This window comes from Sceloporus occidentalis, unplaced genomic scaffold, assembly GCF_023333645.1.
Source record: "Sceloporus occidentalis isolate IW3139 unplaced genomic scaffold, rSceOcc1.0.p SCAF_346, whole genome shotgun sequence".
Lineage (NCBI taxonomy): Eukaryota > Metazoa > Chordata > Lepidosauria > Squamata > Phrynosomatidae > Sceloporus > Sceloporus occidentalis.
The window spans coordinates 349,666-365,450 of record NW_028317326.1 but is presented as its reverse complement, the minus strand read 5'-3'; the positions used below and the strand labels follow the sequence as shown (position 1 = coordinate 365,450).

General features: G+C 41.7%; 2 protein-coding genes across 2 annotated transcripts; both read left to right on the top strand.

Annotated features, from left to right (window-relative positions):
- Positions 1-1,312: 1,312 nt before the first annotated feature.
- On the top strand, positions 1,313-10,580 carry LOC149274135 (tRNA pseudouridine synthase-like 1). Its single transcript, XM_089505776.1, has 6 exons — positions 1,313-1,483; positions 4,051-4,238; positions 6,060-6,206; positions 6,691-6,864; positions 9,227-9,281; positions 10,398-10,580. The coding sequence occupies exons 1-6, from the start codon at positions 1,313-1,315 to the stop codon at positions 10,578-10,580; spliced, it is 918 nt and encodes a 305-aa protein (XP_089361902.1).
- Positions 10,581-12,671: 2,091 nt separating this feature from the next.
- On the top strand, positions 12,672-13,745 carry LOC149274134 (uracil nucleotide/cysteinyl leukotriene receptor-like). Its single transcript, XM_089505775.1, has one exon. The coding sequence runs from the start codon at positions 12,672-12,674 to the stop codon at positions 13,743-13,745; it is 1,074 nt and encodes a 357-aa protein (XP_089361901.1).
- The last annotated feature ends 2,040 nt before the right edge of the window (positions 13,746-15,785 follow it).

Sequence of the window (15,785 nt, the reverse complement as noted above, 5' to 3'; positions counted from 1 at the left end):
AAAGTGTGGGACATTGTTAAATAAAATACTCTGAACAATTCACTGCAACTGTGTGCCTCTCGTTACACCAAAAATATTATCAAACTCAAGTATACCTACACACACACACACATACACACACACACATATATATATATACACACACACACATACACACATATATGCACACACATATACACACACATATGCACACACATACACATATATGTACACACACATACATACACGCACACACACACACATATATACATACCACACATTCTACTCAATGCCTGCATGTGTTATAAGGATAGAGACCGATAACACAATAAACAATATTTTGTGTGTATTATTTTTTTCTCCCCGATTATTATGAGTTCTGGTGTGTGGGAGTCACAGAAGCGTGACGGAAGGTGTTGTGGGCCCCGAGTGTGGTTTTTGGTTCCCCCCTCACGCTCCTTTGAATCCTTATTCGTTCCACATGTTCTTCTTTCTGCCCCGGCGGCCGAACGCACGCAGAGAGAGGGCCGAATCGGGGCCAATGTGGGAACGCGTCTATTCCAAAGGCTGGGGCCAGCTTCCAAGCGGGCTCCATGTGTGTAATCAGAGCAGAGCATGCACGCCCAGAGACATGTCAATGCTCCATTAACCTCTTCACTGCCAGACCTCCTTTTTTTTTTTATAAAAGCTATTTTCTTTGCTGACTGAGCAGCTGCAAAAAAACAAACATGGAATTCCTTGTTCCCTGCTCAGTTTTTTCGGGCCCGTCATATGAAAATGTGTGTCTGCGGGTGTGTATGAATTCGCTCTCACTCTTTGGTACATGGAGGTTGTTACGTGTTGGCAGGTGTAGCGTGTTACATCTCCTTCCCCGTCAAATCATATGACAGATGTGTCTCTTCGTGTTTGACAAACGCCATATTATTTCTGTTTCACCCAACAAACACAGACCGTCTCTCATAGACATTAACCCTTCAGAAGATGTGAACGCCCATCCCGGCATCATAGCTGCCGCTTCGTGTTAATCTACAGAATGCCGGTTTAGCCCTTTTTGCAGGAAAAGCTCGTCAAACGTCAATTCAAGCTGCGTGTAAACCGACTACTTAAGCCAATTCACTAACTTTTTTGGCGCAAACACAGCTTTATAGCCGCTTAACATGACCCAGACTTCTTGTTGGCTGTAACGTTTCAGCTTGGCCTTTGTCATTCTTAAATAGTTTAGGTTGACCGCCCCAAATTTGGCAGAATTGCTTTAGCTGAAGCCGTTTAATATTTACTTGGACAACCTGACATGGTGATACTGGATACGATGTATCTGTAGGTCCCTGCGGACATGGATAATATTCGAGTCATTGCCGAGTCATCTCAGCTTTTCGGGGGTCCAAGTGCGTTGACGGCACTTCACAAATACGGCAAATCCGTGATAAGCACTAAGCATTTAATCCCAATAACTACATGCGCGGGGACGCGTTATGAAGTGATGCTGGCTCACGTCCAGGTCCGTGTAAAATCCTAATCCTGGTCTAACATGAAATCAAACATAGACGGAAAGCATTCATTCTAACCATAAATAGCAAATCTTGACAGAACGTCATTCGGAAATCGACCCCTTCCCCCGTTTTGCTTTTCGAGTCAAATATCGAAGGGACTTTATATTTAAAAAAAAAAAAGGCAGGAAAAATAAGATAAAAATTTAATAAATATTTTTGTTCTGTGCCCTAGTTTTTGAGGTTAAAAAAACAGTGAACCTTCACGGATATAACTGAATGTCGGGCATCAAAGAGATTCTACAGCTGGGTTACGGTTTCCGGGCTGTATATTCTTAATGATTTTTTATTACCTTTTTGGGTGTTTTATGGTTATTTTGTTATTGTGATTAGGGTACAGTCCTTGGAACCCGATGAACTGCCAATGAAGATTGACCCTCGTTGGTAAAGTTAATGGTGTGAACGTCTTGGGTCTTTTGGGTCTGTTCTCTAAAGGGAGAGTTTGACTTCATTGTACGTTATTAGGAGCCAACCCCATGAGCTTCTACTTCAGGCAGAGCATGGTTAGCCCTGTATAATGTATAGTTCATTAAGTGAATTTTCTTGAAAGTCTCCCCACCCGTTGAATTATGCATTATGCAGGCCTAGGTAGGTCCTTTATACTGGAGCTTGCAAGAGTTGGCCCTTCATAATGAATAGTAAAACATTTACTTTAGTGAATAGACCCCTTAGCGTTACCCAGACATATAGACAGGAGTCCCTCAAGGAGAGCTTGCCATTTTTAGATAGATTAACTGTGAATTATATATTTTTTTGCTCACAGACTCAACTTTGGTTGCAACCCAGTGAGGTTTACTTAGGATGTTGTTGGAGACGGAAAGCATTAAGGAAAGAGACATGATTAAGGCTCAGGGCATTAGTCCATATCAGCAGCTAAAACATTTCTCTACGGCGATGGGGTTATGGACGCGTCAGCAGAATGAGGGTTAAGCAAAGCTTGGCTGAGGTCTCCTTCCGTCCTCGCAGCTTCTAAATAAAATACTGCATTCTCAGGCAAAAGAATCTCTGAAAGGACTTAATTTTATTAACCTAAGAAGATCTGCCCTTCATCTGAATGGAAACTTTTAAGATTAGTTTTTTTCCCCTATGGCAATAACCTATCAGTTCCTGCCTTTGTGTCACATGACAATTAAGTGTTCCCAGCACAAATCATGAATGAGACGATGATTAAAAAAAATTTTGGGAAGGGTTTGGACGCAGTACCGGGAATGATGTTTCTAATGATGTATTTAGTTGCGAAAGTTTCCCATTCAGCACTTTTAACATCAGGTTATCTGTATGAGAATACCATTTACCAAAGATGGATAGATCTACAATAGATGACCATAGAGAACGATACCTGCCAAGTGTCCCAATTCTGCCTGTTTCTGTCTGTTTCTGTTCTCTCCCACTATCCTTGGTAGGACAGTTTTTTTCCCTTGTCTATGTTTGTGAACGCTATCCACTTATGCCTCCATATAGAGTTCATGCGTGAATTTGCATGAAGTGTTTTGGGGACTACACTAGTCCTTTATCGATCAGTTTTGGAAATAAATTAGCTTTTCACCCTGCCGCTCATTTGATTAATAATTACACGATTGTGCAACACGATTGGAATATTTGGTGAGTTTCAGATATTTTTGTACACACGGTTATTACTCAGAATTTAGTCACCATTCCCCCCAAATAAAGAAATAGCACTTTCTTTTCAAGTTATTAGGAACGGTAAATACTGGAAAATTGTTTTCTCGTGAATAAGTCGGAATAAATCTACTGACCCCAATGTGATTATGCGTCACTATGACTCGGGGCACTAAAAAGCCCCCCCTACCCCGTTACTCAACCTTAAGCAGCCATACTAAGGAAATATGTCTTTTCCGTCCTGCCGCTGAGCAAAAAGGTTTTGCTTCTTAATCAGAACCACATGTAACGTGAAACTACCCAGACGGGGCGAAAAGAATACAGTCTGTCTCTCTCTTTTATTTCTTCTTTTTTTTTGTTCTGGTTCCCAGGCATACGCGGCCGTCTTAGTTACAAAATATACATTTATTTTTCTCTTTTCCCCCCACTGCGTAAGTCTAGAAAAAAAAAAAAAAATTAGCGGGGAGGCTGGAAGGCAGCCGCCAAATGCGAATTCAAATGTGTGTCAACGTAGTTCGCTGGCGTAGAAATGAGGGAGGAAAGAGACGTTTGAGGCTAAGACTTTTGGAATGGTGATGGGATACAATATTCAATAAAATGTTTTTTTTTTGGTAAAAAAACAAAATCCAAGCGTTTTTGGGAGACAACCGCTGCCACGGGGTTCCTCATGGGACAGATTTTCAGTGTGAGATTATAAATTAAGTGCAACCAGAAAATAATAATGATCCTTGGGAGAAGTTCTTAAAGTCTATGTTTTGGGTTACAAGGATCCTATGTAGACGTCTCCTATATATAGAGAGAGAGGGAGAGAGAGAGAAGTATTCATGATTGGATCAAACTTTACCTCTTGCATTATATATATATATATACAGACATACATACATCCTCTGAACTCTTTCCGTAGATGGCAGCGCAGAAGCTGAGACTTGCTGGCAAAGCCAAGTTCTCGATCTCCAGCCGGACAGACACGGGCGTCCATGCCCTCTGTAATTCCGCTCATGTGGACATCGAGAGAGAAGGAGGAAAGCCACCGTTTTCAGAGACCATCCTTGTGAACGCTTTGAACCATCACTTGAAGCCAGAGCCCATCTCGTGAGTAACAAGGAGACCGTGGTAGGGCGTTTAGAAACACTTCACGGAGTGTTACTTTTATAGTAACCAGTTTAGTTCTAGAACATCTGTTGGCAAAAAATAGACGATGCCGTTGAGTCCTATGACGTATTTTGTTACCAAAATTTGAGATCAATCGAAAAAGGTACCCGCTTCATCTCATGGTTGGGGACTTGGGACTAAACCTTCAATATTAATGGACAGTTCTCTGAGAATTTATGTTCTCCGTCATCGTTCGTATTACAGAGCATCCTTTTGCAAATCCACCGCTTACTCCTGAAGATATTTAATTATTACTATTTAAAGCAGTCATCAAACTGTTTTTATTTTTAGTTTTTTGGATGACAGGTGCACTTTGTTATCAGGGAAACGTCCAGAGCGGTCTGTGATAGAGCAGATAGACTGCAGATGCCTCTGGCAGTCAGGAGAAGTAAAGCAGATAAGTGGACGATGCACTGTATGTTTATTGTTGCTAACAGATGAGATGGAGCGGCAATGATTTCTGGCGTGGAAACACAGAAAACTGTACATTCCTGCCCATACTGCAAATCTCGCACACAATGCCTGGTTCCCATGGTAACTAATTACCACAATTGAACAGCATGTTCAGTTTTTACTTTTTCGGGGGATGACAGGCGAGCCTCGGTACACTTGCCAGTAGGATGCTCACATTTTGGAATCCAAGTTATAACTAGACTTGGGCACCATGGGGCTCTTCGTGTTCGTCTTCGTGCTCGTCTTCGGGAAAAAAAACTTTGTATTCCGCGGAAATTCGCCTGTTCCTGTCTTCTCTTCGGGCGAATATTCGCGGACATTCTTCGTGTTCGTTTTTTTCTTCGTTTTCCTCGGTTAAGGGGTTAATACGGGGTTAAAGCCGCTCTGGCGCCAGGAGTTTAAATGTCCGTATGAGCAACTCTATTGGTCGTCAGCAGGGGGCAGACGAGCCCCCTGCTGGCGACCAATAGGGTCGCTCATACAGACTGCTAAACTCCTGGTGCCGTAATTGTCCGGCAGATCCCGCTGGTCTCCCTGTTCTAGCATTTATTAACTGATAGAACAGGGAGACCAGTGGGATCTGCCGGGTAAGTTGCAGCATTGGGATTTTAAAAGTCTGTACGAGCGACTCTGTTCGTTTTCATGTTCGCCCGAAGACGAATGCACAAGTCTAGTTATAACAAGTTACAGCCCAACGTGAAGACCGTGTCAGCCATTTTCAGCCATCCAGCTGGTTTGGGATAGTTGAAGGACTTCACAAACTTTCTGCTGCAGGAACTCGCTAATGGTGGAAAACCAAATGGTTCTTATGAAAACCATAACTTGACCCACCTGTATCAAAGTAGGGAATTCAGCTGTGATGAGAAAAGCACCAGTTGGGATGCCTAGATATCATTCAAGGAGAGTAGAATATGAAGTCAGCTCCTGACTTTGATCCATAGAATCTGCCCATTCAAATTGTACAACATCCCCAAATCTTTCTGTCTGGTTTAACGTGTCATGCTGACCCTGGAGTTATGGGGCGTTATTGCCAAGGCATGCGTCAGCCTTTGGTACCGGCTGTAAACAAGGATGTTGCCCACATGTGCGTACCATCCAGAACTGCGTTTAGATGACAAGGCCTTAAGCTAAGATAATGAAGGGACAATGTATTGTAATAAACCTGAATCCAAGTGTTAAAGGGTTTTATTTAACCGCATGAAACCGCTTTATCATCAGTTTACCTGTATTCTTTTCATGTTCTGGATTCTTGTAGTTATATTCAGCTTTCGTGAATGCTTACTGTAAGTTTGTATCTCTTTTGCCCAGGGTACTTAAGACCATTCGCGTTAGTGACAGTTTCCACGCGCGATACAATGCATTATCTCGGACGTACATATACCGCATAGTGACCGGATGCAACCACTTTGACCTTCCAGTGTTCGAGAGGAATCTGTGTTGGGCAGCGTGTGTAAGGTAGGTCTTCGGGAACTGAAACATTAAAACGGGAACAGAAAATTGGGATTTTGTGATGTTTGATGGAACCGTGCTCCCAAATCAACAGCAGCTTATGGAAAATATATTCATACTACCACTTCAAAAGTCCAGTCCTTGAGTGTTAAAGCCTTGACTAGACAGGTGTCTTCACTAAGGGTCTTGCATGGGTGACATTTTTAATTGGCTGACTACCCCTCTCTTCCTGTGAAGGTTAAGACTTGGTCATGGCTGTTTGATGTTGGGCAGATCTGGCCAAAAGGTTATATAGGAGTATATACCATAATTATTGGTCATGTGTATGAGTCCATGGAGCAAAACTGGTGACTTTATGAGAAAATGCCACCATCTTACCAAGTTCCCGAGCCAGTTTTCACCCACTTGCCTGTAATGAGAGCTAATTTTCTAAGCATACTCTAGCTTTTGAATGATTACCTTTAATGTTTGGTATTATTGTTATTTGCAGTAGTCTGAACATCCCAGCCATGCAAGAAGCGGCACAGCAGCTACTTGGGACCCATGACTTCAGTGCTTTTCAATCAGCCAACTCTGAAAATGTGTTCAGGTCTCCCATCAAGACATTACTGCGGGCAGACATAACGCCCTCCTCTGGTTTCTGGCCCCATCACACACAATACAGGTAACTTTACAGTTTGGGTTTAGGTTTAGGTTCATGAGAATGTGGAAATAGTATCTTAACCATTCTACATCACTTATCATGTCACTCATTTTGGGAATATCCAAAGCAGAGATCAAATAATGACAGCCAGGATTGATAGTCCATTTATTTATTAAATCCCTTAGATTGTAAACTCACAAGCCGGCCACTTAAAGACAGGAACTTTGTATAAAGCTCTGGCTGCTCAGTTTCAGTTCTAGTAGCATGCGTATAATTGGCTATTTCCATTAACCTCATTGGGAGGTCCTGTACAGATCATGTGCAGGAAAGGTACTTAAGTACGCTTCCTGGTTTCATGGGTTAATGAAAATGAGACTGTGTAGACAAACCCTCAAGGGAGACCATGTAACCACGAGTATGGAAAATGAAATGTTACACACCCGGTTTGTCATTTCCTTCTCGATGTTTATGATTGTCCACACTTCAGGTATTGGTTTAGGTCTGAAATATGCAGTGGGGACATAAATTGGAAAAGATACACAAGCATGTTTAGGGCCATCTTTTACCCAGGGCAAAAGGGGCAGCTGCCCTGGACTTATCTTAGGGGCCCATAACAGCTGCCCATTGAGACCCCATTGTTTGCATACAAGCAGCCAGCTGCATAGAGGAGGAATAACTGAGTCTCATGCCAGTAATGAGAGAAGGCTCCTGGCAGCACGGCCCCTGAGGAAAGCTTACCCAGGGCCACATTGGCATTATGTTCATTTTATTATTACAGTAGTTCTAAAGGATTTAGGGGAAAGGCATTGAATCTGATTTCACCCTAAAGATACAACTTTGAATGGGTTAACAGCGGAGACTAAGAGTAGGCATGAATTTCCCATAAATGAGGCAACATCTGGTGTAAATAATCATGTTTCCCTCTGGATTCTTGTGCAGGCGTCAATGGACAGCCGGCTCCACCCGTTCATGTAACGACATAAAAATGTTGGGCTTTACAATGGAAGATCCCCGTTACCACCCTCCATCTGTGACCCAAACCTTCCGTATCTTAAAGACAATCCTCCCATTGCAGAAACATTGCAATTTCACTGGTGTTTACAATGTAAAAAAAAGGTTACCATGTTGAAGATGATGTAACAAGGTAACAATCACCTAGAGCAGGGGCGTCCAACATGCGGCCCGCGGGCCAAATGCGGCCCACGAGACCTCGAGGTGCGTCCCGCGTAAGATCGGCAGCCAGGGCAACCGATCTTACGCGGGCCGTACCTCGAGCCCTGCTACAACAAGAGCCCTGCTACTTACCAGTGGGAGGGTCTTTTGTACTGCAAAGAGCAAGCGGAACCCAGCAGAGTTCACGTGACATCACGTGGCGCTGCTCCAGTCCTGCTTCCTCTGTGCAGTACCAGAGAACGCAGAGGGAGGCCACGCCCTCTGCTGAAGTCTGTGAGCGGCATCGAGGAGCTGCAATGCAGGTAAGGGGGTGGGGAGGGTGTTTGAATGAGTATGTGTGATTGAGGGAATGAATCTGTGAATGAATGAGTATATGAATGAATGAGTATGTGTGTGATAGCATGGATGTGTAAGTGCTTGAACCTAGGCATGATGGGACTGTGATTGCTGTTAGCAATCACACTCCTATCATGCCAAGTCAGCCAGTACATCCTGAAAACTAGCTAGCTGCCCCCTTGTGTATTGATGCTGCCAGCATGTACTGGCTGACTTGGCATGATAGGAGTGTGATTGCCAACAGCAATCACAGCAAGCACAGTCCCATCATGCCTAGGTACCAGCATTTACTTGTTGCCTGTGTATGATAGGAGTGTGATTGCTGTTAACAATCACACTCCTATCATGCCAAGTCATTTGCTAATTTTTTTTGTCCAATTGTGGTGTGTTACCTACTTTTATAAAAAATGTGAGTTTTTATTATTATTTTTAAAGGTGGCTAAGTGAATGTTTTGGTCCAGAAGTTTCATTTTGGTGTATCCCTAGAATAAATAGAACTATTTAATCTCTAATTATGCTTAATTTGTAGTCACAACACTTTCTAGGCCCAGAAATCAGTGAGGGTAAAGGTTTTGTGAGTGCGGCCCGCGCATGTATACAATTCTGATGAAGTGGCCCACTGCAGAAAAAACTTGGACACCCCTGACCTAGAGGAGGGGTGTCCAACCTGCGGCCCTCCAGCTGCTGCAGGACTACATCTCCCATAATTCTCTTTCAGCTCAATGGCTGGCTGAGGAGTATGGGAGATGTAGTCCTGCAGCAGCTGGAGGGTCGCAGGTTGGACACCCTTGACCTAGAAGAAAGGCCTTTCATCAGTAGAGCATACAAAGTATATGTTCTGTCTCTGGTGTTTACTGCGTCTTTTATTTTCTAGGGACTTGCAGTTCTGGGACTTGACCTTCCAGGGCAGATCATTCCTTTATAAGCAGGTACGGTACTCTGGCCATAACTGGTGGATTATCCGTGCGACAACTATTTTTTTTTTTTTTTTTATTAAAAACAAGTGATTTAAGTGGCATAATAGAGAACAAGTGACATAATATTTATAACATATTTTGTTTTTACGAAAGTTTCTTTAAAGTACTAATACTCCAAACAGGTAATTATTTATTCAGTTATCTTAACACGTGTTACATTCTGGAGGCCAGTAACGTTTAATCACAAATTGCATCAAAGAGATTTTCTTGTTTGATAAGTTGTCCCAACATAAATCCTGCAAAGTAACTTTGGATGAATCGTTGAGAAGTTCCAAGATGTTTCTTAGTACGGCATTTGGCTGAACCCCATCATCTCCCATTTGTACCTGTTTCTGTGTCGACAAGGTTATATTATATTTATATATATATTTATCTTAAAACAACATTTTCATTGGAGAACTGCCAATAAATACCCTTTAAAAATATTATGTTGTATTTGAAAATGACACAATTTGAAGAAAAAAAATAAAGGCGATTCCAGAATTATACACAAATACCGAAAAAACTTCAGCCTTAAGAGCTCTGCCCAGGGCCCTCAAGTGCATTAAATTACTTTTGACCTCATAACAAAACAATGGATGGGACACTCCTTTTAAAGCATGTCAATGTCAAAATACGCCTCGTTCGCCCTTGGATTTGAAGGAAGGCACCAAATTTGCTGATTAGTGACTAAGATACGAACCTACAGTTTGTTGCTATTGACAATTGATATTATTTCATATGGCAGTATGGTTTACATTACTGGGCTAACACGGCTGTCCCAAGCTACATAGCTAGAGCTTCGTAATGTGTTCTCGCTCTGCCCCCTGGTGAAAGTCTCACAAAATGCCTTTAAAGCAGGTGTAAGAAGGACAAGATTAAAACCTCCAGCAGAAGACATAGAGATAAAAACAACTAACACAATAAAAAAATGTTCGTCTTTATTGTTTAACCTTGTGTGACGGTTAAATGATACATGGATGTTATATTCCAGGCAGCCCCTTTTTCGTCTGTGGATATTCTAATCTTAGCTTTGATGTTATTTAAGACAATGGCTTTTTAAAGTTATTCCATCGCTGGTCTTGACAGGTCAGGAGGATGACTCGGGCTTTGGTAGCCGTTGGTCAGGGTCGGCTCACACCTCGGGAAATGAAAGCTATTATGGAGGCGCGAGACCCTACAGCATTCCCGGGGAACACAATCGCTCCACCGGACGGCCTCTTCCTGAAGAAAGTGGAATACGATGGAATTGGTGAGCAGCCTGCGGGGTAATATGTCATCTCTTGGCAAAGGTTTATCAACACAGATTGTCACGGTTTTCTGCTGTAGAGATAGCGTTTGTGATGTAAACATGCTAGTTTTTTGGCCTGCTATAGAAACAACATAGGTATCAAAATGTGACGGCTGATAAAATATAGTTAATTTGTAGTATGGACAGTTACTTGTATTTTGACATCATTACTTCTCTAATGCGACGGACAGCTCTGACCTCAGTGAATTGACCGGCCCGTTCAGATCTGAAAGCCTCGCAGTAAGCTGATTTCCCGTATATAACCTATTAATGAATGATTTCCCGTATTAATGTATTAATTAAGGATTTCACGTGTTAACGTATTAATTAAGGATTTCACGTGTTAACGTATTAATTAAGGATTTCACGTGTCAACGTGCCATCGCTCTAAATTACATGGAGGAAAGCAGGGAATGGACTACATATCTCTCTGCCGGACACATGACTTTTCTGTCTGTCCTTCCAGTCGTTAATATTTATGATGTACAGGGACTGAAGTCAGAGAAGTTTGGGACTAGTATTGGGTTTTAATTTACCGGCTTCTATAGCTAAAACAGACTCTGGTCGACCCCAAGTCTCTCCCGCCCCAGGAAAAGCAGGAGTCGTACAGAGAAAATAACTCCTTAAAATATTTTCCTCCAAACTGGCTGTGGTTCAAAGTATGTTTCTATTCCTCCCCATTATTAGTGAGGGGGAACGAAGGAAGACCCTCGCTGAGACAAAGCCATCTTTGTTAGCCCGGTCTGCACATTCATATCTTTCTTCTGTACCAGAGGCCAATAAAGCAGGAGGAGGACAGACAGCTAGTGACATATAAGAGCCCAGTAATTACCTCACATACCAGGATGTATGACATCACTATAAAACTTTAACCTACTGAGTCCCAGAAGGGTTTAAAATTACTATTAATAGCTGTCCAACTGTGGCCCTCTAATAGAACTATTGTAGTATCACTTTTTATGATTTGGTGATTACGCGTTATCGCCTTCTACCAGTATAAATGACATTGGAAGTAATTTCCCATTTTAGTTATAATGGATTGGTTTTTTTTAACGTTCTGACTCTTTTTTTCTCCCCATAGACTGAAGTTCAGAAATGATGTTTAAGTTGAGAATCCAATGTCGGAGTCTCTCTAGCTGAATACCAGCAACTCGGTGCCACATCAGCTCCCGAGGAGAAACGCTGTGCATGGACTTTTAATTACCGTGTCCTATAAGGGCCGACACCTGCCCCACAAAATGCCTAAACCTGTTCCAGAGCCCAAGAGTCAACCATGGAGATAAAAGTTTTCTCCTGGCAGCATTTTAGTGTCTGCAGACCAACCCGGTGTCACTGATGGTGCGTCAACCCTCGTTGCTACAGATATGGTTCAGTTTGGGTGTCCGACGCTCTCCGTGAATATATACCTCAAATAGGATATCCTTCCTTGTCCTATTAAAACAACCGTTTTATTTTACTTTGGACAAAATGTGTACTCCTCATAGGAGTGTATTTATCCCAGAGAACAAATACCTCTCAGATGCGTCTTACTTAAGGCATATTTTATAAGGAACGATGAGAAAGATAAGTTATGGAATTGCTGTAACATTAAGATAATAAAAGTTTAATATTTTTATTTTAATTATTTTTTTCTGTTCCCTTCTAATCATCAAGCATGCTTTTATCTTTCTTGAAGCTGGGAGCAACTGAACAGCTAAGGTCAGCATATGTATTTATTATTATGTGCAGCTTTATGTGAGATTAATATTTTCCATCATGTTTAAAAAGTTATGTACAACAAGGTGATGTCAGAACACAAGTTGTGTAAGTTTGTGTGGGTCGGGTGCTAATTATAGAGTTCCACGTGATTGTGGGTAGCTGCTTCCTTTATATGTAGGCTTATGCCTTATAGACTGCTGAGTCTATATGGTTCATTTGTGATTAATGCTTTTCCGCATTAGTTGTACTGAGAAACTTGGATCGTCAACTTCACAGACGGCAAGAACACATTGGGCTTGGCGGGCATGCTAAACAACCACTAAACAAACTTATTTCAGTTACCACAACGTCTTTTCTTGCTCCATCGTCTACTTATGGCTGATCAACCTCCCTTAGCGGCAACTCTTCTCAATTCCACCAACCCCAACGAAGAATGTGGATTGGAAGCGGAATTCCAGTATGGCTTCTTCACGGTTGTGTACAGCCTTGCATTCATTCTGGGTCTGCCGGGGAATGCTGTAGCGTTATACTTCTTATGTCAGCCTTCGCAGCGTGCCAGACGTTCTAACATTTATTTTATAAACCTGTCTGCAGTGGATTTGGTTTTCATATGCTTGCTGCCAATACGTATCTATTACCACAGCCGAGGAAACGATTGGGTGTTTGGAGACGTACCTTGTCGGATTACTGGCACCCTGTTTTATTTGAACATCTACTTGAGCATTGGTTTTTTCACGTGCATTTGTATGGACCGGTACCTTGCTGTAATGCATCCAGTAACCTATCTGAGACTGAAGTCCAGTCAGTACCCATTGGTGTTGACTGTCGGTATCTGGATCCTTGGCAGCGCCATCGTTCTGCCGTTAATTCTTGGGGGTCCACTTGACAACGGGCCGGGAAACAGTAGCCGGATTTCTTGTTTTGAAGACTTTTCCAAGCGGAGCTGGCACAATCGTCTAATACCGTATAACGTCTGTGCCTTGACCTTTGGCTTTTTGGTCCCTTTCACGGTTATCGCAGTGGTTTTCCCAGTGATGGCACACAGAGTGTGGCGGATTAAAAACAGTATGCACGGAAAGGTCGCTATGAGAATCATTGGCTTTATTGTTGCAGTCTCTTTCTTTTGCTTTCTGCCCTACAACATCACGCATCTATTTCACTTCCTTATGAGACTTGGCTTCATCCAACAGTGTGCGGCTTCGAGACACATCTACAAGCTCCGCCGGATTACTTTAGCACTAGTAAGTCTAAATAGCTGCCTCAACCCCATTCTCTATTTCATACCTCTTATAAGCCGACGATTCAGTGCCCCAAAGTTTTTTCACTCCAAGAAGGTATACACCATGAATGAAAACACACATTCCAGGACTAAGGCCACAAATCCATTGTGTCAACGTGAAGCTGCCGTATTCCCAACGGTCGCAACGGCAGAATGGTCAGCGGTCTAAAGATACAAGATATCACCGTCATGTCCCACTTGAGATTACCACAAGACAGTTACCCACAAGGCAGTTCACCATCTAAACTTTGATTGTCCATGTACAGCTTTGTTTCATTAATTATAACCGTCAAGAACACCCTGGAAAAAGCATAATTATGTTCCAGAGGACAGTTATTGATCCAAAGGAATCCCAAAGGAATACCCTGAAACAGGTGTGTTTCATCTATGTGCTAACGCCTTTAAATAAGATTAACAGCTTGTTAGCCGTAAACATCTCGGATAACAAGTATTGGACGCAAAAGTTATTAAAATGCTTGAATTAGCATAATGGCTTCAATGTATTTTCTCAAATAAAATCAACCGGGCTTCAGGCCGTAGACCCTCCCTACCCTCCTCAGAAAATAAAAAAGTACAATCTAGGATATTTTTGGACACCCCATTTTTCTTTGACTTATTCACAGTCTGTTTCACAGGACCTCAAGCCATGGCACGTGTGTCTTAAATTCACGTTGTCTTTTGTCACAGATAAGGTCCATGTGGTGGCATTAAAGACAAGACGTTCCCATTAAAGCAGAAAAACGCCTTGCAAGTAATGAAGAAAAAAAAACCCCGTTTGAACCTTTGAGGTGTTAAACTCATTTGAAAGTAACGATTACAGGAAATAGTTACTTTTTATATCCCTCTGCGGTACAAATAATTTCCTGAGCATGGTGCTTTTTTCATATAATGCGTTAAATATCCTTTGCAGCGATGAGGTTGTTTGTATTTGTTCTGTTGTAATTTGTTAACTTACATTACAGACCCAATGGTCTTGAATAAAACGGACACCAGCAGACATTTTGTATTTTTAAAACATGTTTCTTATATTAATAATAATTAAAAAAAAAGTTGGAGATGAAAAGGTTTTTTTTTTTTTTAGAACTCTGTGCATTATGAAAGGCCAACTAACTCCATTACCTTATAGCGCTAGAAGGTCTGAGTTCTCCTAAAAGAATACACGGTTAATTGTTCAGTTGACTCGAACCATCCCCACTTTCTGTATTATGGAGGACCAACTCAGCCTTTCCTGCAAAGAGAGACTCCTGTTGGGTCTTCATAACCTATAAAGAAGTCCGTGAGAAGAAAGGTTCTACTCATTTGTGACTACAAAATTCTGTATTTACCATCATTTACTGATTTTCTGTTGGAGGTCCTATTAACCTGTTCACATAAACGGATGTTCTACACCATCGTCGAAACAATAGTCTTCCAGGTTCCATGCCACCCATGGGAATGGTATCAAGCGTACGTCTTAGTGATTGGGCAAACGCTCAGTCACTTGATCACTGAAGTATCCAATCGCAACTACAGCTCTGTCCCTCTACCTGTCTAACGTTAATCAAAGATTTAACCCATTGTTGTAATGATTTGTGTTGGTTTTGACAAATGAATTTACTATATGCCTCCCACCCTATTTAAAATTGCATTAATAATAAAATGATGGTGCATATAGTTTAACATGAAAGAAAAAACTGCAGTCCCTACTAATAAAGGAACCTGAGGTCCCCGCGCACAGCACCGAGAGCAAAACCACCAACTTTCACCTCAAGATGACAGAAACCAGACAATTATCCCCTTTGGTGTTCACAGTCACAGAGAGCAAATGAACAGCCCCGCCAGATGCGACAGGGCCAGACCCACCGCAAACTCTCTTGATATATATTACTTATTAAGATATACTAATATATCATTTTTATGCCCTTAAACTTATTTTACAAGGTAATGAAAACAATGCTTTTTTCAATCGACTCCAAGAAGTGGCTTTGGACAGCTCTAACCCCTGGTATTATTTAAAATGCCTGAAGGTTGCTTGGAAAATAATTAAGCATTCATAAGTTAGTTACAATTACATCAAAAACCACTCTATGATATCAAAGCTTAAGCAGTTTAACGGTGATACATTAAATACAGTTTAAGACACCTAGTCACATATATATCTGTTTCTTACATTAACAAGATTAATTTGTGAAAAGTCCACCTTATAATTGCTTTATTAAAAAAGTTGCAA